Source organism: Phoca vitulina, unplaced genomic scaffold (assembly GCF_004348235.1).
Source record: "Phoca vitulina isolate PV1807 unplaced genomic scaffold, GSC_HSeal_1.0 scaffold24, whole genome shotgun sequence".
Classification (NCBI taxonomy): domain Eukaryota; kingdom Metazoa; phylum Chordata; class Mammalia; order Carnivora; family Phocidae; genus Phoca; species Phoca vitulina.
Window position 1 is genome coordinate 18,835,281 of NW_022589727.1, and position 25,587 is coordinate 18,860,867.

The window sequence follows — 25,587 nt, forward strand, 5'->3', positions numbered from 1 at the left end:
CAACCTGTTTATACCAGTTATCCTTGTTGCTCGTACTTGTTCGATAAAGACTGCACAAACTGATGAAATGTGAAAGGAAAAAAGGAGAAATGCTACAAAGAAACACCAAATACTTAAAAAAAAAAAAAAGTATTCAAATAAGTCACTAAAAAAGGGGGGATGCTAGAAAGACAACTTTCAAAGATTAGGAAAACACTGTGAAAATCCAATAGGATTTTGCACTTAAATTCTTGAGTCACTTTAATGACGTTCAATCTGGGGATGCCTGGCTGGCTCAGTGGAAAACGTGACTCTTTACCTCGGGATTAGGAGTTCGAGCCCCACGCTGGGTGTCAAGATTACTTAAAAAAAAAAAAATCTTGGGGCGCCTGGGTGGCTCAGTTGCTTAAGCGTCTGCCTTCGGCTCAGGTCATGGTCCCAGGGTCCTGGGATTGAGTCCCACATCGGGCTCCCTGCTCAGCGGGGAGCCAGCTTCTCCCTCTCCCACTCCCCCTGCTTGTGTTCCTGCTCTCACTATCTCTCCGTCAAATAAATAAATAAAATCTTAAAAAAAAAAAAAAACCTCGGGGCTCTTGGCTGGCTCAGTCGGAAGAGCACAGGACTCCTGATCTCAGGGTCATGAATTCAAGCCCCACGGTGGATGTAGAGATTACTTAAAAATAAAACCTTAAGGGGCGCCTGGGTGGCTCAGTTGTTAAGCGTCTGCCTTCACCTCAGGTCATGATACCAGGGTCCTGGGATCGAGTCCCGCATCGGGCTCCCCACTCAGCGGGAAGCCTGCTTCTCCCTCTCCCAGTCCCCCTTGTGTTCCCTCTCTCGATGTCTATCTAATAAATAAATACAATCTTTAAAAAAAAAAATCTTAAAAAAATACATAAAATAAAATAAAAATCTTAAAAAAAAATTTTAAAGTAAGTAAAATCTTAATAAATAAAATAAAGAAGCCCAATCTGGACATGGCAGCAATAGGTGGGAATAATGATGTGTGGTTTTGATGCCAGAGACAGAGTCCGATCCACGGGCCAAAATGCAAAGAAAAGGCTTGGCATCAAAAAAACGTGCTTAATGGATGATCACCAATATGCCTTAAGGTAAGGCACAGTGTTTAAGCTACACATGTAATTTCTGTGGAGATTTCTTCCACGGATCACTGAACTCTCCTCATAATCACACACTTACTATAAATAATCCTACAGAGCTGGATGGTGTTTTGGCGATCAAAGATCAGGAGAAACTGGTGAGGTTGAAGGCGTGCTCCTGAAAGGCCCCTGAGCTGGGGAGGGAGTGAGTCCTGGGGCTCAGGAAGCCCCGGAGTGGTTGGTGACGGTGACAGTGACCAAAGCTGTGGCTAGATGAGCTCCCCAAGACAGGGCAGGCATTGGAGCTCCTGACAGTCGTGTGGGCAAGAAAGGGAGCATGTCTGCGGGGGCTGCCGTAACAAGGGACCGCCTGCAAATGGCTTACACACAGGAACTGCTTATCTCTTGGTCCGGGAGGCCAGAAGTCCGAGCCCACGGCGTCCACAGGGCCATGCTCCCTCTGACGAAGGCACTAGGGAAGGGTCTGCTCTGGGACTCTCTCCCAGCTCCCGGTAACCCCTCGGCAGGCGGCAACATAACACCAACCTTCACATGGCCACATGGCATTCTCTCGGCATGTAGGTCTGTCTCCATATTTCCCCCTTTTAACAAGGACGCCAGGCAGATTAGATTAGGGGCCCGCCTGGCCCCAGTACAATCTCAACTAATTACATGGGCAATGACTCTATAGCCAAAGAAGATCCCATTCTGAAGTACTGGGGTTAGGACTCAGCAAAAGAATCTGGGGCGTTGGGGGTACACAAACCAGCCAGGAAAAGGGAAGTAGGAGGAAAACAAGCTGAGGGTGAGGTTAGGAAGTCTAACCTTGAGCCATGGAGCCCTCTGGTACCTGCTCTTGTGCTCCTCCAGGACAGGACCGGTCGTGGTGTCCTGAGCCCCGGCCCCCAGCCCGAAGCCATCTGCATGGTGGTTTTCTCCTCTGACTGCTGTGTACCACTGGTGGGGACCACGATCTGGTCTCTCCCGGGCTCCCAGGCCCTCTCACCAAGCAGAGAATGGAAGCAGAACCACCCAGAGAAGGTTCTAACTCCCAATCCCTACCTCTGTGACTCATTTTATTTCCTGTAAATCAAACTGGTTCAAAAGCAGCAACAAGTGCTTGCACGCCTCAAATACATCTGCACACGTGAAGCACTGAAAATCATCTCTCTAAAGCTCGGTGCAGAGTCCCAGCATAAAGGCACCGATGGTAAAAGCTAGCCTGATGGCGCTGGCCCCGAGGTACCTGCATCCCCGGCGGACGGTCTACGTGTTCAGCTCCTCCCGCCGCTCACAGCACCAGGGAAGGTGCGAAGGAAAGCCACTGGGTCGGCACACGGAGGGCAGTCCTGAGGGCCATTTGGGGTCGGGAGTCCAAGCAAGGCCTGGGGATGGCGGAAGGCTTCTTCAGTCTGTCCACTCACCGTCCCCCAGGCCTGAGGTTTCACTGACAGCTGCTTACAGACACAGGTGGGTACAAATAAAGATGCTTCCCTGCCAGCCTGCGCTGCTGGGGGATGACGGGCTCCAGTCTTCGAACATGAACAAAAGCTCCTCAATGGCAAAAGCATGCTTGGGAGGGGCAGATGTTGCACAGCGCCTCACAGAAGATGCTCGACATCCATCAGATCAGATGCATTCATTTCAGGAGAGAAAAGGCGAATGACACTTTTCTTCTTTCGAGAAGGTTGGTCCAGAAATTAACTAGAAGTTTTATTATTATTTTTTTTTGAGACATGCCATCTCCTCCAACTCGTTTTTCAAACTAAACTAGGCTGACAGATTGGGACTGATGAGATCACAGGCAAGGTCTTAATTTAGTTATTACCCATCCCGTGCTTTCCCTCCAAAATTTTCAGTATAAAAAGAAAAGGCTACAACTTGACTTCAGTTACCATACTTTTCCCACTTGACTTTGGGAAACAGATAAAGGGAGCAAAAATCTTTTATATGTTTTCCTTCCTGCTGAGTCCACACTTTAAAGAGGCAACACTCAGGCGCCTGGGTGGCTCAGTTGGTTAAGCGACTGCCTTCGGCTCAGGTCCTGATCCTGGAGTCCCTGGATTGAGTCCCGCATCGGGCTCCCTGCTCGGCAGGGAGTCTGCTTCTCCCTCTGACCCTCCCCCCTCTCGTGCTCTCTCTCTCAAATAAATAAAATCTTTAAAAAAAAAAAAAAAAAAAAAAGAGGCAACACTCTAGAGCTCACTTCTTTGTGTCCACCCCATCTCAACCCCTTTTAAACCTCTTTGAAAATTTCTCCCAAAGGATGAGACAGCCCAGTCACTGCAAAGAACAATTCTCTGCCTGTTCAGAGTGAAACGATTCTCAAAGCGGACCCAGGGGGTGGGCGCTTCCAGTGTACTTGGCAGCCATCACCTGGGTACCGTGCAGATGTCTGAAAACCAGTGCCAAATGATGCTCACCAGCCGCGTGCCTGAGGGTGTCACCCACTTGCAATGAGGGCTCTTGCCTATCATCCTCAAAGACAAATGTTTGAGGCTCAGGAACTGGAAGCAGCAAGAAAAAAGGGCCTTTCCCAATAGGACCATGATGGTCACTAGACATAAATGCCCTGAAAGGTGACTAGGTCACCTGCGTGTCTCCAGTCTTCATGCTCAGAAGCTCCACCTTCCGTTCTGATGGCCCCGTTCCACCTGGCCAGCTATCCGCTCTCCACTGGCACTCGCTGGCCTGGCAGTGCTGGTCATCTGCAAGGGTGTATCTTATCCCCGAGGACCAAGATCTGTCATCACTTTTGTTGAAGCTCTCTTCCCCAGCAGACAGTGGGGCTCTTGATACAGATGCACATTAGAGCGAGCGGTGACTGGCTTTTCTCTAAGTGGCCCGTAGCTCCCACGTGCCAACCACCCTCCTCACAGGATATTCAGGGGCCTTGTTCCAGATGCTCTAGCACGGGATCACTGGTCATCTCTCCTTCGTGACAGAGGGTTTGCTCATACATTTGTAATAGTTTTTTGAAGACTTCAAGTCATTTTTAAACCTCGTTATCAAAACAAACTCACTTTTAAAAGACAATGAGCAATATACACATCCGCTAATTTTCTGTAAGGATAAGGTTACCAAAAAAGTCCTGCAATACTTGCCCTTGATTTTTGGCTAGCCAGAGTGCTCCTGTTCAAATGCAAGCCAGACCACACTGGTCCTCTGCTTGGCACCCTCCACGGCTCTCATCGGGCTCACGATAAAGACAGACCTCATCACAATCCATCCTCCAGAACTTCTCCTCCTGTCTCCCTCTCTCTTCTCCTCCCATGCCAGCTCTCCTATGGTTCCTCAGGCATACCCCTCAGCCACGTTCCAGCCTGAGTGACTCTGCGGCTGCTGACCCCTCCCCCCGCCAATGCCCTTCCCCGCTGGAACAGCACAGAGCTAGCTCCCTCACCTCCTTCAGACCTCTGCCTTAAAGTCTCCCCACTGGGGTGCCTGGGTGGCTCAGTCTGTGAAGCAACCAACCCTTGATCTCAGCTCAGGTCATCTCAGGATCATGAGTTCAAACCCTGCACTGGGCTCCGTGCTGGGTGTGGAGCCTACTTAAAAAAAAAAAAAGTCTCCCCGTCAGTGAGGCCTTGCCCCTCGCCCCTGCCTCCTCAGTGAGCCTGTAAGTCCCTGAAGCAGGATCTTTGTCGCTTTGTTTATAGAAATATGCCATCACTTCAAACGGTCCCAGCACAGGGCAGGCGCCAGTCCCTGCACAGGTACCACTCTGCATTCCATGTAGTTAAGGAACTACTTTATCGCGCACCTTCTGTCCGGATGCACATGTCTCCTTCCCCAGAAATGGCTTTTTATATACAGGCAGTTCAATGAAATGGACTCTGGCTGTTCCCATTCACCACGTGTCATCCGTCCTTCAACGGGGAAGGGGCTTGGAAAATCCTGGGCCACTGCAGTGAGGCCATGCCGATACAAATCCAGTGTTCTAAAACACGACACTTATGCTGATCGCAACAGGGCAGACGGGACTGACCCTGGCTGGGTGTGAGAGTGATGCATTTCCCTCCTTGGGACAAGCTACATTAGCTCACTCTAGAGTTACAACACACTGCTAGGCTCTCTGGAAAACACTGTCCATCTAAATTCCAAGATACGTTTCACACGAACTTCTGAAGAGCCTTTATCCCGAACTGTAAATGATCATCGACCTCCATTACATTTGTGCCTGAGTTTAACCTCCCTGAGCTGGGCCTAGCATCTCCAGCTGCTGGGGAACTGAGGCACGTGGTCATCATCTGTAACACATTCCCCTCCTCCCCCTGCCTTTGGTCTCCCGCATGGCCCACAGTGAGGCTTGCTGGCTTTGGCTCTGCAGACGAGGCAACACGCTCAGGAGAATATGGCGTGCGATGCTCCTTCAAGCCCCGTTCAGGCGGACTGTGGTCGCTGCCTGCAGGTGCTCCAGCTTCACAATCCCCCAGAGACCGCTGGGCTGGGTGATAATAAGGAACAGTCTTAACATTTTGCCGAGATCAAGAAATGTCAGGTCTATGGCAGTCCGCTAATTTACTAACCTAGTTATTCCATCAGTACGGAGATGAAGTTAACCTAACGTGACTCCTTCTCAGTGAAGTCACGTTGACGGCTAGCAACCTCCACTCTTTCTGAAAGCACGCGAACCATCTGTTTAACAGTCCTCTCCAGAGCTCTGCCAGCAATCCGCCTGAGGCATGCTTGCTAGCCTATGATGGTTAGAGCTCACCCTCTGCTACCACCTTGGTCTCTTTTTGACTTCTTTAAGGCAACATCTGCCTGGCATTCGACTTAAAACTTCTTTTATTTTCAGCGACATTTTAAAGATCATTTGTTGTTTCTAAATTCTTCCCATTCCCTGGGATCTAGGCCCCAAAGACTAGCACTCACTTCAAAATGTAAGGCCTCTCTCCGTTCCCTTATTCCACAAGAAGTGGGATCTATTTCCCGAACGCCGCGGCGTGCCCAGCACGTTGCCTGGTTTAGAGTCCCCAGCTCACAGTTCCGCATGTTGAAGAAGCGAAAACAAGGCCGGTGGCTGGCATCTGCTCTGTCCTTGTACCACCAACCCCAAGAAGTTTACCATCCCTTCCCCACTCCCCTTCTGAATGCGGTTTTAAAAGCCCCATGGCTATTGCTGGCATTTTATTTGATTGTGGCAAAATACATCTAGAACAGAAAACCGACCATTTAACCATTTTTCGGTGTAGATTCGCTGTCATTAAGTACATGCACAACCCTGTGCAATCATCACCACTGCTCCCAGAACTTTTCCATTACCCCAAACAAACCCTATCCCCCTTCAACCAGTCCCTGGCAACTGCTTATCCACGACTGTCTCTATAGATTTACCTATCCTGGTTATTTTGTATAAATGGAATCATATACTATGTAACCTTTTGTGTCTGGTCTATTTCAGTCAGCGTGATGTTTTCAGGGTTCATAAATACTGTAGCATGTTATCAGGACTTCACTCCTTAATTATGGCTGAATAATATTCCTTTGTACGGGTACACTGTATTTTGTTTATCCACTCATCTGCTGATGGACACTTGGTTTGTTTCTACCTTTTGGCTATCTGTTCGAATTCCTCTTTTCGATTCTTTTAGGTATATACCTGGTGGTGGAATTGCTGGGTTATAGGATAATTGTATGTTTAACTTTTTGAGGAACTGCCAAACTGCTTTCCATAGTGGCTGTACCATTTTACATTCCCACCAGCCATGTACGAGGGTGCCAATTTTTCTTTCATCAATCTTTACTTCACTCTGGACCTTAGGGCTCCTCAAACTATTCTTACAAGCTTACTTAAGCCATTCTTTTATTAGTCTTTGGCCTTTAGCTAATGGATTTTAAAAAGCAGAATTCAGTAGTTTTCTCCAAATCCACCATGACCTGCTGTCTGATAATATTTGGACTTTTACCTCCCACCTCTCCCTTTGATTATGAGAGCGAACTTTGCAATCTGATGCCTGGATCTGGATCCCACCCCCCACTCTCCAGCTATGTGCTCCAGCTTCCTCCTTTGTTAACTGGGATGGCGAATGTTTTCGTTTCCTATGGCTGCGGTAACAAATTACCACAAAGTCAGTGGCTTAAAACAACAGAGTTATTATCTTATAACTCTGGTGGTCAGAACTCTGAAATGGGTCTTGTGGGGCTATCATCGAGGGGTTAGAGCCGGTTCCCACTGAAGGCTCGAAGAAAGAATCTGTTTTCTTGCCTCTTCCAGCTTCTAGGGGAAGCCACAGTCGTTGGCTCATGTCCCCTTTCACCATCTTCAAAGCCAGCAATGGCGAGTTGAGTCTTTCTCACACCCTATCACTCTGACACTTTCCTGCCTCCCTCTTCCACCTTTAAGAACCCCAATGATTACCTGGGCAAACCCAGATAATCCAGGATAATTCTATTTCCAGGGCAACTGGTCAGTGACCTCAACTCCATCTGCAACCTCAACTCCCCCACGCCACGTGACCTAACATATTCACAGGTCCCAGGGATACAACATGGACGTCTCTGCGGGGCATCATTTTACCTAACACAATAATAGCAATACTTTCCTCTCAAGGTTGTTTCTAAATTCTTTCCCTTCCTCAAGATATATAGTTCCGAAGACTGAAAGTCACTTAAAAGATCTCTCTACTCACTTACCCAACAAATACCCACTGAGTTAATGAAACAAAGCATATAAAGTACTTAGAGCGTGGTACCCAGTAAGCACTCAATAAATGTTACCCATTATCACTTCATGATCCATGTATTTTATAATCCCTTTTGGCCATGTGGTTGCAGCCACAAGAATCCACTTCATAGTCTGAACGTTCTGAGATCTGTCTTCCTAAAACCCAGCTAAGCACTGCTGCCCTTCACAACCATCAAGTCCAACACAACTTCCCCATCACCAACCTGTGTTGTGTTTGTGTTACAACAGAAGTGGAACCGGAGCATGGCGGCTCCCCTCATCACGTCCCCTGTGAGGAGATAAAGCACCACGCGGGGCTGGTCAAGAACTCATGATACCATCTGGTCCCAATGGTAGAGCCAAAGTTTCTATCACTGGGTCTCTAACCTGTGTCCAGGCCGCAGCCTTCAGCCCCACCTGGCTCAAGGGTCTGCAACATGACCCCGAAACACGCTGAGCTTGGTGCTCTGCACTTTATCCCACACAGAGCCTTCCAGCAGGTCCCCAAGGCCAGCTGCACAGAATTCACTGATTTTGAAGAAGGTGAAGATAGGTTTTCCTTCAAGAAGATTCCATCCTCCATCAGAACCACACCTTTTATTTAAGGTGCTCACCTCTACTTCAGACGTCGTTGAGATTCCTCTAATGTCACAGAGAGAAGTGGGAGAACACGAGGCTGGCCGGGCCCCCAATGTTTGTTTCTAAGCCATTACCCCGACATTGCTGATCATTACGTCCACTTGAGTTTAATGCAAGTATTGTCTTTTATCACATTTGGTGCTCAGTTTTTATGATTTCTCTCCTTCCTGTCTTAAACCGTTTTTCATATTCACAGGTTGGGCACTGAGGCCCAGAACAGATGCTCCCCTCTCCTGGTGTCAGCTGCACTAGTCCTTGCTGAGCCTGGAGCCCCAACCCCCTTCCATGTTGGTGCCAGTGACACACACTCAGCAGGCCCGGGGACGGAGCAGCCTCCATTCTGAGGTCTTCAGGTCCAGAGCAGCAAGTGGGCGCCGGGTCCGGCCTGCAGTCTTGGGAGTCTGGTGTGTGCTAGTCGGAGATCACACGGACACTTGGGAGCTGGCATAGCCGTGAGTGGGAACCCCTGCGGGACTGGGCCTGGGGACTCTGCGGGCCCCTTCTCAGTCTCCTTCCCCGGGTACAAGAGGCAGGATACCGGTACTCAAGGCATTCCATTTTCAGTCCAGACCTTCAAGCTCTTTAATGAGCCTTCGCTGTAAAGCCTCATTCCTTCCCAACCCCGGCAGGCAAACCCAAGCTCGATCCTCACGGCAAGAACGCACCTTCTGGTGTGGTGCCGTGCACGTACCTCAGTATGCCCAAAATGGCAGAATCGGAGACCCCTGCCCATGCACCTGCCCCTCCCTTCCGAAAGCACCACCAGGATCCCTCCTCCCCACCGCTGCTGGACTAGAGCTCATCCACGTGCCCCTCTATTAGGACAATTTCATGCCTGCTGCCCAGCTGTGGTGGGGGCAATTCTTCCCTTTCTCAAAAGGCTGGGTCACATCCTCCCATTCATCGGCTCTTGACCACAATTTCCTTCTGTCGACTCAGAAACCGTATTTTCTTCCTGGTGTCCTCTCAAGTTCTTTCATCTATCTAAGGACAATCCAGCCTTGCCAATAACCCAGAGGAAGAAAGGAGAGCACCTCTCACCTGGGCAGAGACAACTGACTGTGGCACAGCCCACAGCCTGTGGTTCCCAGAGCAGCGTTTAGCAAGCTTTCCTGCCCTAAATTCCAGTTCTCAGATCTTCAGATAAGCTAATAATCCTTCCTGGCTCCCTCTGAAAATTCCCCAGCAAAACTGCAAGCCACTGCATGCTTTCTGGACTGTTTACGCTGTTCCTGGGTCAAGGGTGTGCTGGGGAGCCGGCTCTGTCCTGTACGCCGGCAATCCCGTCGGCCCAAACGTCTTATAGCTACATCCTCTCACTCCCGCACCAGGCCAGGTGCCCAGCTGCCTCTGCATCCTCCACAGCATCAGCACCACCAGAGGTGGGCAAGCCCACTAATCTGGCCCACTTCTTTGGCTTTGTCTTGATTTGATTTGGGAATTAAAGGCTATCGATGTTTATTTTATGATTAAGGAAATTATGACAAGAACACAAATGTAAATAAACGATGAGTAATTATACTAAAAATGGCATGAGTGAGGTTTCAGTTCAGTAAGAGCCTCAAAAGAAAAATAAAACAGGATGGTTCAGGGAATAAGGCACAATAACTGTGAGAGTGAGACTAAGTGAGAGAAATTCAGAGTATTCTCTTTAACAGATGACAGCTGGGTACATTTTAACCAAAAACTCTGTATTTAAAATAGGAATATACACCGACTACACAAACCCTCGTTGATGAGGGAGCTCAGTTCTGCTATTTTGAAACCACTCAAAAGCTGTAAAATTATGTTCCTAATTTCAGTCGGTTTAAAACACAGGTATTAACTTCAAGAAAACAAGTCTTTAAAAAATTGTAATCGTTAGTGTTATCTTTCGGGTCGTAGAGCGTTATTTTATACCAGATTACAGACAGGTACGCTGGGCCTCAGTCAGTCCATGCGTCTAACTCAAGACTTCTGAGCAATTTTCATTTGATATGGATTAGTGATTATCAGTGGGGGCTATATGGGCTTCTGTAAATCCAGAGGCACTAAAACAAAATGGTCTTTGTGGATGGACCTCTGCTCTGGGGTGGTGTCTCTGACTCTCCCGCTAATGGGAAACCACTCAGCAGGTCACAGGTCAGTGGGGAGGAGCCATCACTAAAGGGTACAGAGCATCAGGGACCCTGAGAGGTCTTGGAGCTCTGTTCCTGTGCTGCCGTCAGGCTGCCGTGAATAGACTCATTAGCCCTTCAGACAGAAGCATGCCCGTGACAAGGATCCAATCTATTCATCGCCAGGAGTTTTAATATCAGGGTTACACAAATTTCAATCATGGTCATTTTCATTTAATAGCACTTTCCAAAAGAACAATGGAAGAGCGGGAGAAACATGTGCTCCAGATGTCAGCAGGCCCAGGAATCCGAACTGGCGCCCAAAAACCACCTGCTGGCAAAGCTGCCATCCTGCTCTCCTGAAGAGTCATCAAAGCTGGCACCAAAACCAAGTTCAGGCACACTGGTGGGGTATTTACGGACCAGAGCATATAGCCTAAGTAAAAAAAGGCAGTAAAATGCAACAAAGCAGAAAAAGGAAAAAAAAAAAAAAACAAAAATGCAACTTTTTCTGTTTGGTTTTCTACAAAAATGTATTTGAGTGCTATTAAATAGTCCGTTTGTAGTCAGCCTGAAAACCTCACCGAATCTTTGGCCGCTATTGGGAGCATCATTTTCTATAGACTTCTCTGGGTGATTCTAGTGGGAGTGGGATGGAAAATGTCTGTTTGGGAAGGTTCTGTGAGGTTGTGCTGTCAGCAGCGTGGGCTTCTCTGGCCAGGCCAACAGTCCCCTCCTCCCGTCGTCACTGGACCCCCCCTCCCGCAGGGAGGCCGGCGGGCCAGTTCTCGCTATAGTCTGATACCTGCCGTTCCTGGTATCGTGCTGCCGCATGTTCTTGATAAAATGAATCTTCTTAAAGTTCTTTGGTCTGGGCGAACCTGAGAGAGTTCGACATCTGAAAAATAAAGTCATTTCAAAAACACGGTCAGTTGCCCACAGGACAGCTGAGACATCTCCACACAAAGACAGGAAGGAAGACCAGACAAATGGTTTGAATCACCCCGAGGATAATGAGGACAATACGGCTGGAAGGGAGGAAGCTTTAAAAAAAAAAAAAAAAAACCCAACGAAAGACAACTTCCTTGATAATCCTGATAATCATTTATATGGGTCTCTGGAAAGCCAGCTAATGGAAACTATTGTCCTCACAGTTACAATAACATAACCTACATGGATTCCAAAGACATTATTCTTTCTTGTCATCTTAAAAAGAATCCTCCTGTATCAACACCGGTAACGGCAACAGAAAACTGTAAATTTAAAGAATTTACAGGGGGAAGAAAAACACTGGAAAATTTAGTTTAAAGGCAATGCCAGATCATTTTTCTTCCATAGCAGGACTCTGGCCTGAACCACCTGGACAGCTGCTTCAGTGCTTAATTTCACTATGCCTGGAAGTCACGGCTTTACTTGGAACGAGCCGCTGTTTTCTTTCTTTCCTTTTTTCCCCAAGATACATTTTTAAATGAACATTTGTTGAACGGACTGGGATTCAAATTACTTTTTTCCTGGAATATATGACACTGCTTGCCCTACAGGACTAACAGAACACACCACAGGCTAGAAAGATCTTGTCTGTATTTTTTTCCAAGTTACCTGGCAAATTCTAAAGTTATACAACTGCAACAGTAAGAAAAAGGGCAAGAAAAAAAAATCAACAAATAAGAGTCTGAAGTTTGGTCTTGTCTTGAGAAAGGGAGCTGTGATGTCTCTGGGTTTTTGCTACCAATTTTTTTGTCTACTTAAACCTTTCTGACCATTGGCCCCAAGGACTGGCTGCTGCCATGGAGTGTGGGTACTTAGGACCTTAAGCTTCGAAGAGGGAGTTTTGGAGCAGCAGTGCCTGGCTTCCCAAAGCCACACTGAGCTCTGGGGTAGGGCCACCACCCGAGTTCAGTCAGTTCTGAAGATTAACAAGATGACCCAACAAGGAGGTACAGCTGAGGGCAGGTGGGCCGTGGGGGCATGCTGGGGTACAGGACTGGGAAACGGGCAAGGTCACACACCTGCACAGCAATTCCAAGGGCCCAGCTCAAGGGAAACTGGGTGAAGTCCCTGGCCCAGACGTCAGGTGTACGTTCCCTCAAGCCCCCTTACCCACCCTCTAATAAAGACCCAGTTTTCCTAGAAGCCAGTCCCTGGGAGTGCTAAGAATGAATTTTTTTTTTTCCCTAACTTGGAAAAAAAAAACATACTGAAGTGAATGAGTGCAGGCTAAAGCAAAGACATGGTATCAGGTATCTGGCAGCTTTCATTGGGAAAACGGGGCTCCCCAATCCTTGGGTCTAGAGGAGGGAAAGCCCCCCTTCATGTCCACCACATCAGGGCAGGGTCCACGGACCATGCAGAACCCATGTGGCCCTGTAAGACACTTCACAGCAGCAACCACAGTCCTCCCTGCCTCTAGCCCCAAACTCACCAACTCTGCCACCCTGACCTATCACTAGTAATATTTCAGATCCCTCCTGGCCTTGTTGTGAGGATTAAATGTAATGACATATACAAGAGATTCATAAACTGTCAAGTGACACACTCAAATACAAGCATTCACATTCATACACGTGTATATACATGTAAATATTTGTATACAAATCTCAGTATTGTGATTATTAACAGACCATTAGCTACAAAGCATGCATATTTTGTTATTATTTGCTTCCTATATTCTTAAAATTGTAGCTGTCACCAAGGGTCCTGAATTCTTGGTTTTAGAATCTTTTAAAGACCTTTATTTAGTCAATGTTTCCTGTGGCCTTCAGGCAGGGTTTGAAGAGACTGCACCCATCAATCCCCCTTCCTACTCCAAGCTTCCAAACTCAGATTTAGCCTTACCGAGGTTCAAGGGCATGGAGCCTCACTCTGCCTTCTTGGGGCAGCTCTCTGGAAGGAGACCCAGGACCCCAAACTGCCTCAGTTCTACCTCCAAAATGACTGAGTCTGCAGGCCACCCAAGGTCCCCAAATGTCTCTCAGAAACAATGCAGAAGGTTCTAGAGACATGTAGCCACTGGAGAGAAGAGAATTTCTGAAAGCATAAGGCTATGCTTCCACTGGTTTCTGGTTAGGGCCAAGTGTCCAAAAGTGTCCTCACACCCTTACCCTGCTTCCCCTCAAACAGCAGAGCTTCCTGAGCCAGCCAGCCAGAGGACAGTGGGCCAAGAGCTGGACTGTGACGGGTTAGTAGGTACTCCTGCCCCCAGCAGCCCGAAGCTGGTACAGATCCCAGCCCAGAGGAGGGAAGACCTGAGTTTCTCTCTGCCTCCCGTGCCGTTACCCTTCAGGTTTGAGCACAAATATTCCCCGGCCTTCTGCTAGAACTGGAAGTTGGCAAAAGGGCCACAGGGGATTGTTGGCACTCACAGGGGGAGGAGGTGGTACCGGTAATCACTGAATGGTGCAGCAGCCAACACCCATCAACCCAGACAGGCCAGAAAACAGAGGCAGGTGGAGATGGCTGGCACATTCGCCACCACCAAACTGAGGATTTTCTGGACACCTCGTAGCAACGTCCCAGCTCCTTAATACTAGGATACCAGGTCACCACCGGGCAGGTGGACAACTCCTTAGTCTAAAGGCTCTCATTATGAATGCTTAACTCCTGGAGTTCTAGGCAGGTGCAGGACACTAACTTACTAGCAAACTGTGATGTGCAAGAGAAACGTGACACTTTAAAAAAGAATGTATCAGCACCCAATTATAAGGGCATATGCTACTAATCTAGCCCCTCCTTTAGCAAGTTGTTTGTTGTCTTGCATTTTTTAAAGCAATCAACTAAACCACCAGGGAATCTAAGAAATGTTTTAAAAGAGAACTGTGGCATTGGCAACCATTGCCAAGGAAACTGGAAGACGGAGCACTCAGCTTGTGGCAGGTTAAGCAAAGAACGAATTAATTTCAGTATCCATTTAAAAACATACATCTTAAGTGATGCAAAATTAAATTAGGATAGAATTAAATTAAAAACTAATTTAATGAAAGATTAGCTCTTTCTTGTTAGCACTGATTACAGCATACACTTAATTATGCAAAAGGTTTTTAATAGATGCTTTGCAGCCATTTGTTCAATGTGCTGAGTTTAAAAACAAGCTGGGCTAATAGCCTTCCGCCCCCACAGTTCCCAAAACACTTCAGTATCATTACTGGTACATTCATTTCACAAAATTGGGAGCTGGAAAGGACCTCAGAGAGCAGTCAATTTGCCCTCCCATTTTATAGATGGGAAAACTGAGGCCCCAGAGAAGCTAAATAAAATGTCTAAGGCCATGTAACCAGTTAGTAGAAGAATCAAACCAAGAATTCAGGCCCCCAGACTCCCAAATGAATATCCCTTCTGCTATGCCATGCTAATTTTATTTCCTAGGAATAAGTACATTTCTAAGTTAGTTAGTTGTTACTTTTAATTCTATTATAGTTCCATACAGCGTTACATTAGTTTCAAGTGTACAATATGGTCATTCAACAATTCTGTACATCACCCAGTGCTCATCCTTTCTAAGTAAATATTAAAACTTTTTTTTTTAAAGTCTATTAGGGAAAATAAAGCCTTCCCAAACTGCCCAGATTCCCTTGGTTTCAGACTTGTTTTTTAAATTTTATATTTACACAAGATTTGTTGGAAATTAAGTATAGTATTCTGTAAGAAAGAGTTGGATAAGTTATAACTAAGGCAGGTAAGCCCTTTTTACTGTGCTCATTTGTAGTATCGGGCGACTGAAGGGTAGAGGGCAGAGGATCAGCCTGGCTGGATTCTGGGAGGAGGGTACAGAGGTGACCACGCGGCACGTGACCAGACACACAGCAGGTAGCTCCTCCTCACCCCCCTTTAACCACCTGAATCCCCGAGGAGAGAGTAACGTATTTTTTACCTGGTTTTCCCTGACTCACAGCTACCACACTGCTTTAACTGACGCCTCTCACAGTCTCTCAAACACCAGGAGCTTTTTAGTCCTATTCATTGATTTCCCCATTTGTGGCAAGAGTGACCTTACCTGCTCCAATGCCAAAGCCGCTCAGAGCCACCTGAGAACATTTTTTCTCCACTTTCGAGGATTACTCTGGACTCCAGCCAGCTCCCTAAGTGGACTTTTTGTGCAGCTTTTTGTAGGACTACCAAAGAAACAGCCTTCTCCCAATATTTAATAGTAAGGGATAGAAGAGCACCCGCACCTAAGCCACATGAATCACACAGCCACACGCCATTCACCCTAAGATGGTCCCAGAGATTACGTACGTTTTCAAAAAGACTTCAAAAGTGGAAATCGGACTGGTTGGCCCTGACTTTGTCTTTGTAATGACATCAGCAGCAAGACTCAGTCACCCAATATTCTCGATCAGATCTGCCGCCTGTCTATGCTCCACCTTCCATCCAGGTGGTCTGTGGACAGGACTAACCTGGGAGTAAAGCCTAAGGTGGGGAACGGGCGGGCTCCAGGGTGAGAGAAGCCTCGGTCCACAGCAGCACTCTCTTAAGCTCAAAAGAGGAGCCCACACTCCCGAGTCCTGGCCAGGGGCCACAGCACGAGGTGCGCAGACGTGGACACCGGAAGCTGGTCGAGCCAATGGGAGCGTACGTTTTCCCGCGGGCCTCCCTTGGCGCAACCCGCGCGCATGCCCTGTGAAGCCGTGGCGCATGCCCTCTGAAGCCACAGCGCATGCCCTGTGAAGCATCCGCGTCCCAACCTGGCTCGGTTCTTTCTGCAGGAGGAGCACCCCGCAACCAGCCCACCTGAGCCGCTGTGAAGACTAAAGGAGATGTGCTGTGTGAATACGGTCTCCTCCGCTCAAGGAAGGTTAGGGGAGACCAAGGTACAGATGGGGGTCGGCGGTGAGGTGCAGGATGAGAGCAAGGAAAGCTGCCGGAGGCACGGCACAGCTCAGCAACTGCTGTCACCCAAACACCTTGCGAGCACCTTTCCAATCCCAATGGAGAAATCACTTTCAGCCCCAAGGAAGCCCTCACAGCTATCCTAATTGAGTTTCCCCAGCAACTGGTGATGGAGTCATGTGGGCACCTGCTAATGAAATCCAGGATTGTGATCGCTGTGTCACTGCACCTAAGAAAGCTGGGACAATGATAGGCAGCAAGCAGCAGCTTTGACACTGAAAAGGAAACAGCATCCAAATCCACCATGCAAACTGGGCTTTCCCAATACATAATTGAGATTTAATACTGCTCTAGTGGTCCTCAGGCTTGGGGTTTCCAAACTATGAGTCTGAGATCAGGCCATCATTTAAAAAATTTAATTCTGTAGATCAAGGACTTAAAAAAAAAAAAATCAAACTTTGGCTGTCATATTGTACTGCAGGCCATTTACATACACATAAATACACCAATAAAAACTTACCTCCGTAGAGGGGCGTTCTCCTCAATATCTTCCAGGGTCTCCAAGGATGACCTCTGGGAGATGAGGCGACGTCTGCAGGAAGAGGGAAGAAAACCTAGAAGTTAAAAACCTCATTGGAAAATGGATCAGGCATTTCTGTAAATCTAAAACTGTTCTAAAAAATAAAGTCTATTAAAAAGAAAAAAAAAAGACTGGACAAAAGCTGTCTTTAAGAAGCTGCCATTTTCCCAGCCTTCACCCTGAATGCCAGGCCCATCTTGCCTTGCTGAATTCTGAGCATTCTCTCTGGTTAATAGTGCCACTTTATGTTGATCCTTTTATGCAGCAATTTTCTCAAGAAAGACAAGATGCCTCTTATTTAACTTGGAAACTGTGTGCAGTTTTTCTAAAGCATTAGATAATACTGTTAAGTATTCAAATACCCGCTGGTCTGAACCAGGTTAACTGATAAATATTAAATTTTAAAATCGTATTAAATAAAATCTCAAAATCATTAGGATGCAATAAAAAAGTTATGGTCTCTGGATGGCCATGATTTCAAAAGCAACTACAAACGAGGAAGACATTACTCCTTTGGGAAAGTTTCTCAGAGACCAGTAAGAATAGACACCAGGGCATGATTAGGCAAAACACGGACTCTTTGGGGCTGCTAAAGAATTGCAAACCACCAGCCAAAACCTCCTGAATCTAGTTTCTTTTGCCAGATTAAAAGAAGAACAGGTCCTAGTTAACTGAGAATATCTGTTATAGGGACCAGAGTGGTGTGCAGAGGCTCGTAACTTTACAATCAATCCATTTGAACGAAGACCATCATTTCATAGTAAATGGTTTGGCTGAGGAAGTAGATAGAAAAAAATCCGATTGGGTTTTTATCTTGAAAAAAGGGGACTATAATGTGAAGGATAAGCCTATTTCATATTACATTTGATAAAATTAGGCTAAAGACATGCAATTATAACCATGTTCTAATTTGTCCTAAAGAACAACAACAACAGAATAAAATGAGTGTTCTTTCTTTTGTTTTGTGTGTACTTTTTCTGACCAACTACCCTGGAACCTTTTGCTTTATGTTTTACTTTTAATAAGACAACCAGAAAGGTCATTTTTGCAAACGATTCAAGGGCTTCATCAATTTTCTAAGTGCCTTTCTTAATCTTGATATCAATTCCTTTCCAAGAGTCATCACACCCCTTCTTCTTTGCTCTTCAATGGTAAACTGGTATTCTCTCAGACCTTCATTTGTCAGTGTGGGAGTACCAAGAGATTCTATAACATTACCTCCAGTGTCTTCAAGACACACTGGACCTTTTGCAAGATCTGCAATGTCCCTCTGCACTTAACTAACATTGAATTTCCATTTCCATAATATTCCCAGATTTCTAATAGCCAGACCTGAGGCAATGGCTATGGGGAGACATTGGTCTTACCTGAAAGGGGTGCATGGGGGCCCAAGGGGGTGGGAACTGATTTTATAGGTGGTGATTTTATAGGTGGCCAATTCATTAGTAAGTAGGGCTGTCCTGCGCAGCCCTATAACTCCAGGGACTTGGCTACACCAGGACCCCTGTGACAGCCCCTTGCAGCTGTGGCTTTGAAATGACCAGGCCATCAGTTGAAGCACAGCCCTTCCAGGTACAGAGTCCCAGGCTGGAATAGGGCAAATGCTCAGTCAGTCACACTCCCACCCGTCACAGTTCCTAGGGATCGGGGCCCCCACGGTCCCCATCGAGAGGCAGGTACAATTCCACAAGCACCATGCATGCTGAGTCAAACAAATTCAGATTTCAGTCCTGGGGTTCAGAGGCTTTGGAGTCTTAGAAAAACTCCTTAATCTTTGAGCCTCAATTTCCTCATCTATGAAACTAGAAAAGGAGAATAAGAAACAGAGAGACAGATCCCCTGGCACAGGGCAAAAAATGATCGGTAGCTCCTGGATTTTTGACAACACTCCAGTTCCCCCCACTGAGGCTGCACCCTCACCTGACACCTCCTCCACCACCCCCTCATTCTGGCTCAATGGACTGGGATCAGCCTGGCTGTCCTAGCTCTGGCCCCTCCTCCAACCCCAGCCAGTAGCAAAGTCACCCCAAAATGGCTTATGCCTGAGCCCACCTGAGGCACATGCTCCTTCGACACCTACACCCTCTAAGAAGAACTTCGTGCCACCTTCGCTGATGCACTGGCCACCTGTAAAATTAGTCCCCCCAGGCCTCCTCCAGCATTTGGGGCTGCCTCCCCGCCCCTCCAAGAACAGTGTGGCTGGCACTCCAGCTGCAAATGCCAAGTGAATCCCATGGTGAACATACAAGGCCCTGGCATGTAGCCTGGGACCCCACAGGCTCTCATCCAACACTCAGACCAGGGTGTTCACCCTGGAAAAATAGGTCCATTCACAAAAGCACATAATCTGACAATTTCCCTACAAAAAGCTGTATCCAGCTCTTCCAACACCAGAAAAGAAAGGTGCTTATTTGGAAAACAACCAAATTTGAGGGGCACCTGGCTGGCTCAGTCAGTAGAGCATGCAACTCTTGATCTCGGAGTTGTGAGTTCAAGCCCCACGCTGGGTGTAGAAATTACTTAAAATTAAATCTTACAGAGCGCCTGGGTGGCTCAGTCAGTTGGGTGTCTGACTCCTGATTTTGGCTCAGGTCATGATCTCAGGGTTGTGGGATCAAGCCCTACATCTGGCACAGTGCTCAGCTCAGAGTCTGCTTCTCCCTCTCCCCCTCCCCCCACTCATTTGCACTCTCTCTCTAATAAATAAATAAATAAAATCTTACAAAAAAATAAAAGTAATCTGTATGCCCAAGGTGGGGCTTGAACTCACAACCCTGAGATCAAGAGTCACATGCTCTACTGACTGAGCCAGCCAGGTGCCCAGGATTTATTTTCTTAAAAGCCAGTACAGGGACGCGTGGGTGACTCAGTCAGTTAAGCGTCTGCCTTCGGCTCAGGTCATGATCCCAGGGTCCTGGGATCGAGCCCCGCATCAGGCTCCCTGCTCCGCGGGAAGCCTGCTTCTTCCCTCTCCCACTCCCCTTGCTTGTGTTCCCTCTCTCGCTGTGTCTCTCTCAATCAAATAAAATTTTTAAAAAATCTTAAAAAAAAAAAAAAAGCCAGTACATCTGGGACGCCTGGGTGGCTCAGTCCGTTGAGTGTCTGCCTTCAGCTCAGGTCATGATCCCGGGGTTCTGGGATCGAGTGTCATATCAGGCTCCCTGCTCAGCTGGGAACCTACTTCTCCCTGCAATCCTGCCTCATAAATGAAGTCCATTACTATGTGAAGTCCTCATCATTGGGCACAGTTAACAAGCAGAGGTGTTTGCATGTTTAAATGACCGACAATACATAGCTTTCTTATTAAGCAAGCAGACATTAAGAGCGAGCCCAAGCATTACGTGTCAACATCATCAAATGGGAAGAGGCCGTGACTGGTCCTTCAATTGAGTCGTCAGGCTTCCCTGCCTTGTCTGATGGTTACGATTTGGGCCTTTCCACACTGTCGCTGAATACTCTTTTGAGGCCAATGTGGCTCACATTCAATGACTATACACACCAGCTTCCCTAAAGCCCCCAGACTCATTTGAGAATATTATCTTTTGAAAGCTGGACTCTGTCTAGACAAGTAAGTCCTAATCCGTGACAAGACTGCTTATCTGGATACATCTACCTGGACCGAATTAATCCACTTACCATCAGGGCTGATGGTTCATTGCAGAGCAAGTCACTGCGTGCTCCTGAGACTCAGGGCTGGTTATAATGAATCCACTTAGCTAAAACTTAAGGAAAGGTCACTGGGAGAAGAGAGGGGAAAAAATCACATGGAAAAACATGTGCCTGGAGTAACAGGGGACTGGAGGAGGCAAGACCCAGGGCCAGTATTTGGAAAGTATCTTTTAGGCACGAAAGTGTCAGCGCAGTAACAATGAGTAACTATCCACACAAGCTGACGGGGGTAGGGCAGCTGCCCCGCCATCCGAAAGGCCTCCTGGCCATAGCTCTTGTCAGCCCAGTCGGCAGCAATGCTGGGGACCCGAGGAGAGTGAGGGGCAAGGTAGGAGCTCTGCCCGGGGCATCTTCATCAGAGCTTCTGGAAAGGGGTCATCTCTTCTTACTGCAGTAAGCAGAGTGCCTCTGAGAGAGAGAGCTGATGGGGGCAGGGGGGTAACTGTCAGACGAGCCTCACCAGAGCTGGACTCTGAGCTCGCTGCTGTCCCTGCTGATCAGGGAGGCCAGGCAGGGTCATCCTGGGGTCCAGCTGGGCCCGCTGGTCAAGGGCAATCCCCTTAAGGGGTGACCTGAAGCAGCGGCTTGACTCAAAAGCCAATGTCAGGCAGCGGGCCCCGCAGGGGACAGCATGTGACTCTGACAGGACCAGCAAGTGATGAGGAAGGTGGCCCCTCTCCTTAGCCTCAGTGTCAAACAAGGAAGTAAGTTTGGATCAATGCTCTCTCCCTTTGGCTGCCCATTGGAACCCCTGGGGCCCGTTAAAAATCTCTGGGAGCAAAACACAAGCTTTGAGAGCGAGAAGGAACCTGGACCATCTGGGCCAACCAATGCTATCCTCACAAAAAGGTAATTTCCTCCATGGCTCCAGCTCTCCCCATGTAAGAAGCCCCCTTCCTGGCTATAAGACGGGCCACTGGAGGGCACAGTTATGCCTTCACAGGTGTGAAGGAAGCGAGGGCATCATGGATACCTCAGTTACATAGGTGATGGGCGAGCTGAGGTCATGGCTTAAATCTGCTCAGACAGTTATTATGACCTCAAAAAAGAAAAACACAACCACCACAAAAATAACCTATAACTAATATAGTCATAAGACATGCACATACTTGTAATTTATTTGCTTTTTTACCAATGTCTTTCACCCGCTGACCATCTCCCCCAGACAAAACTGAACCACACTAGACAGTGGGCTGACTCAAGTGAGGGGCCATGCTTTCCTCACTCATTTGGCCTAGGGATAGAGCATATTTTAGCAACAGTAGATACTCAGTTAAGGCTGGCTGAATAAAATGATGAACTCCATCATCAGGCAGGTGGGTTCTCATGGACTTTTCCCAAAAAGCACCTGATTTTCACTCAATGCTTTTCTATACACAGTTATCAGTGGGCTCTCTCTACTAAATATATGAGTTCCCAGTCTGATCAACAGACGCTCCAACATCCTCCTCAGAAAGCTTCCCAATGTCGCACTACAACAGGAAGTAGAGGGAGGCAGAAGACCCTCATCTAGCAGGAGGGCGGGAAGGAAGGGACAGCTGAGTGACAGTCCCAGGTATAACACATGACGTTTAAAATGGGTTTCTTCTAAGGGGGTGCCTGGTTAAGCGTCTGCCTTTGGCTCAGGTCATGATCTCAGGGTCCTGGGATCGAGCCCTGCGTCCAGCTCCCTGCTACCTCTCCCTCCGCCCCTCTCCCCGCTCATGCTCTCTCTTCTCTCAAATGAATAAATTAAAAAAACATTAAAAAAAATAAAATGGGTTTCTTCTGGGGCGCCTGGGTGGCTCAGTCAGTTAAGTGTCTGCCTTCGGCTCAGGTCATGATCTTGGGGTCCTGGGATCGAGCCCTGTATTGGGGTCCCAGCTCAGTGGGGAGCCTGCTTCTCCCTCTCTCTCTGCCCTTCCCCTGGACTTGTGTTCACATTCTCTCTCTCATGCTCTCTCAAATAAATCAATAAAATCTTTTTTTAAAAAATGGGTTTCTTCTGTTTATTATTACAAATTCATTTTTCCAAGTGGAATTTGAACTGCTTTTATGACTATAAAAGTAATACATCTCACCATAAAAAAATTCAAATCAGGAAACGTATAAAGTGGAAACTGAGAAATGACCTGCAAACCCAGTGGCCAGGGGCACCCTCTAAGAATTTGATGTCCTCTCAGACCCTTTTCCTTATTCCACATCTACCAAGAAATGTAAATATATATATTTCTCTGTGATTGAAACTGTGAAAAGAAAAAAGGGTTGACTTTATAAAAGCAAGGGGCAGTGGGAACAGCACCCTGCCTTGGGACAAAGCTGCAATCTGTCTCCACCTGTGGAGATGCTCGCAGCGCCTGAGCAGGGTATGAAGAAGGAGGAGCCAACAGAGAATCCAGGGGTCTCGCCTAGGGTACCTTGTTCTCCAGCTGGGGAAGGAGGTCAGCAGAGGTGAGAGGAGGGGGACCAAGGGCCACCAGGAGGAGTGGGTTCCAACCTCACCTCGAGGCCTGGTCCCGATGCCTGCAGGTTCACAACATCAACCTGCAGGTGTGGGGGAGTGGTCCGAAACCTTTCTGGGGTCTCCGAGAACTCCGAGGACTATCAGGGTGCAGACCCCCTTCCCAGGTAAAGCTGGTGCTACAGAGCTGCGGGCAAGGAGTCAGGGCTGGACACGAAGAAGTCCCACCTCAACCAAGAGACTAAGGGAGCTTCATCTCTTAAGTCTCCTTTTCTGACTTAGAGTTCAAAGCTTCCAAGGGGCCCAAACAGGACCCAGCAAGAAAACAGAGGGAGGCCACTCACCTAGAAACTAGCAGGGCTGGCCTCTTTAGCAGATAGAAAATCTCTTCATAAAATGTCCTGAGATCCTACCCCGTCTCTTGTATCTCCACATCACAGACCTATTCTTTAGTTCTAAGAATAGTGTTCAGGTCATGCACAAGAGGTGTTCCTAGAAAGCAGAGCAGAAGTCTGTAATTGGTAAGCTTATTTACTATGGGAGCCTACTACTTAAAGGAACCCTATAGAGAAGAACCTCCATACATCCAAGAATTATACTGTCATTGATAATACCTTCGGGAAAATGCTGGTTTTCAAATACCAGGCTCTCTGAAAGCCAAGTGCACCTCTAATATGCACTGTTACTTCCTTCGTTTCTCTAACATAGCTCTGAGTTGTTGACACCACAGCATCATAAGCTTACTCAACAGATTCAGCAACTAAGTTATAACTTTGTTCATGATTTGGCAAAAGTTAAAGCCAAGATTCCAGATGCTCCTTTAGCAGAAGTCAAATTAGACTGGGCTCAGTGAAGAAGCAAACTGTTTTTGCACCAATACATATGTGTTCACAGATGAAGAAAGAAAAGTCAGCTGTCACCTCTTAATAGAAGCTATATACACAGACAGTCTTAAAGCAAAATCGGCCTTAGCTTCAGCATGAAGATGTGTTTATTAGATCCAGGCTTAATTCTGCTTTGCACGGATCTAAAGCTTTGTCCAGCAGCAAAGGTGGTGATGGAACTGAAAATGGCCCTTATTGCTCACCTGGCCACGGCTGCCAGTCCGACTGGGGGGAGACCCCAGAGGAGAGCCACAGAATCTATCACTGCAGTGGCAGGCTAGCTGGGCCAGGCCCCCAGGCTGGGGCAATCAACCAACACCCCACTGCACCAGTCAGCCCTTGCTCTGCCTCCGAGCAAAGGACACACAGCGGGCTTGCCTGTGAAAAACCTTCCACAGCAGCTAATGCATCTAAAGCCAGCTCCATACCTGGAATACGGATGGAAACAATTCAAACCCCCCAGCGGGTCGTGGAAATTTTCCTTTAAAAAGAAGGAAAATAGAGGATTATCTTTAAGAAAAGGGGGGGATGTCACCTGGGTGGCTCAGTCGGTGAAGTGTCTGACTCTTGATTACGGCTTGGGTCATGATCTCAGGGTTGTGAGATCGAGCCCCGCATCAGGCTCCACGCTCAGTGCAGAGTCCGCTACATTTTTATACGCAGGTCAAGAAAGCAACTTTAAGTGTTTACAGAAAATACAAAAGCACTTGGCTTGCCTGAGTTTACTTTCATTTCAAAGTTCTCATCAGACTTGCCAAATCCTGGAAAACCAAGGTGTGAGGTCATCTCAGTATTTAGGGCTGTTCAGAGACAGACTTGTTGGCAGGATTTAGGAACTGGCCGGGTACTCCCTCCTCAGATGCCTGGGTCCACGCTGCCCACCACCACCCTGCTAACCTTATAAAACACCCTTTCCGTCATGTCATTCCCCAGGGTAAGATCCACAAAGATTTGCTGTGGAAACAAGTTCAAACTCCTCTGACAAAGGGACTAGATGGGGAGGTCAGAAGACAGCAATGTCCCACAGCACCCTGGGCCACCGCAAAGGCCCTTGCCCAGTCTCCTGGGACACCCTCAGGGTATCAGGAAATAAAGGGGCCAGCCAGGGCCGCGGGCTGGGTGACAGTGTCGTGTCCTAAGTTGACCAAATGTGCAGAAACGCAAAAACCAAAAGCGGACATAATCAGGATTCAGGAAGTTTTGGGGTTTTGTGTGGCTGAGAGATAAATGATGTTGTTCTTGTGACGAAACATGCTGGATACCAACCTGGGGATCGAGGGGAAAGAATGAGGACCAAGCCAGGACACAGTGAGGGAGGGAGAGAGATGAGCAATGGAAAACCACTCAAGAATAAAAGGGTTAGCTTCACACCCTGTAGACAGAAGAGCTCTGTCAATCTAACATAACCTGTGCAAGAAGTATGGGGCCAACTCACGGATGTTCTAGATGGGCATCAGAATTCAAGCAATCAAATCCAGGGGTTCTCTGCAAAAGGGATTCCCTGGGCCAGGTGGGGGAGGGCGACTAGAAATCCAACACCTTGGGCTCAGAGTTTAAGGCCAGGAGAGACCAGGTATGGCATGAGTGAGCTCAAAGGAGAACCAAAATTCAATTGGGAAGAGGCGAGGAGAAGGAGGAACCCGACTAGCGTGAGAGTGTCAAAAGGCAAATCTAGGGTGGATTTCTCATACACCTGCCCTACCA

The 25,587-nt window shown here is 47.6% G+C and overlaps 1 protein-coding gene across 2 annotated transcripts in view; it reads right to left on the reverse strand.

Moving 5' to 3' along the window:
- Nucleotides 1–25,587, reverse strand: part of CABLES1 (Cdk5 and Abl enzyme substrate 1) — a 113,479-nt gene that overhangs the window by 49,591 nt on the left and 38,301 nt on the right. For both annotated transcript variants that reach the window (XM_032421377.1, XM_032421378.1), the window contains exons 2-3: nt 16,831–16,902; nt 11,290–11,382 (exon numbers count right to left, since the gene is read on the reverse strand). In XM_032421377.1, the coding sequence (XP_032277268.1) occupies nt 11,290–11,382; nt 16,831–16,902 (165 nt within the window). The remainder of the gene's footprint in view (nt 1–11,289; nt 11,383–16,830; nt 16,903–25,587) is intronic.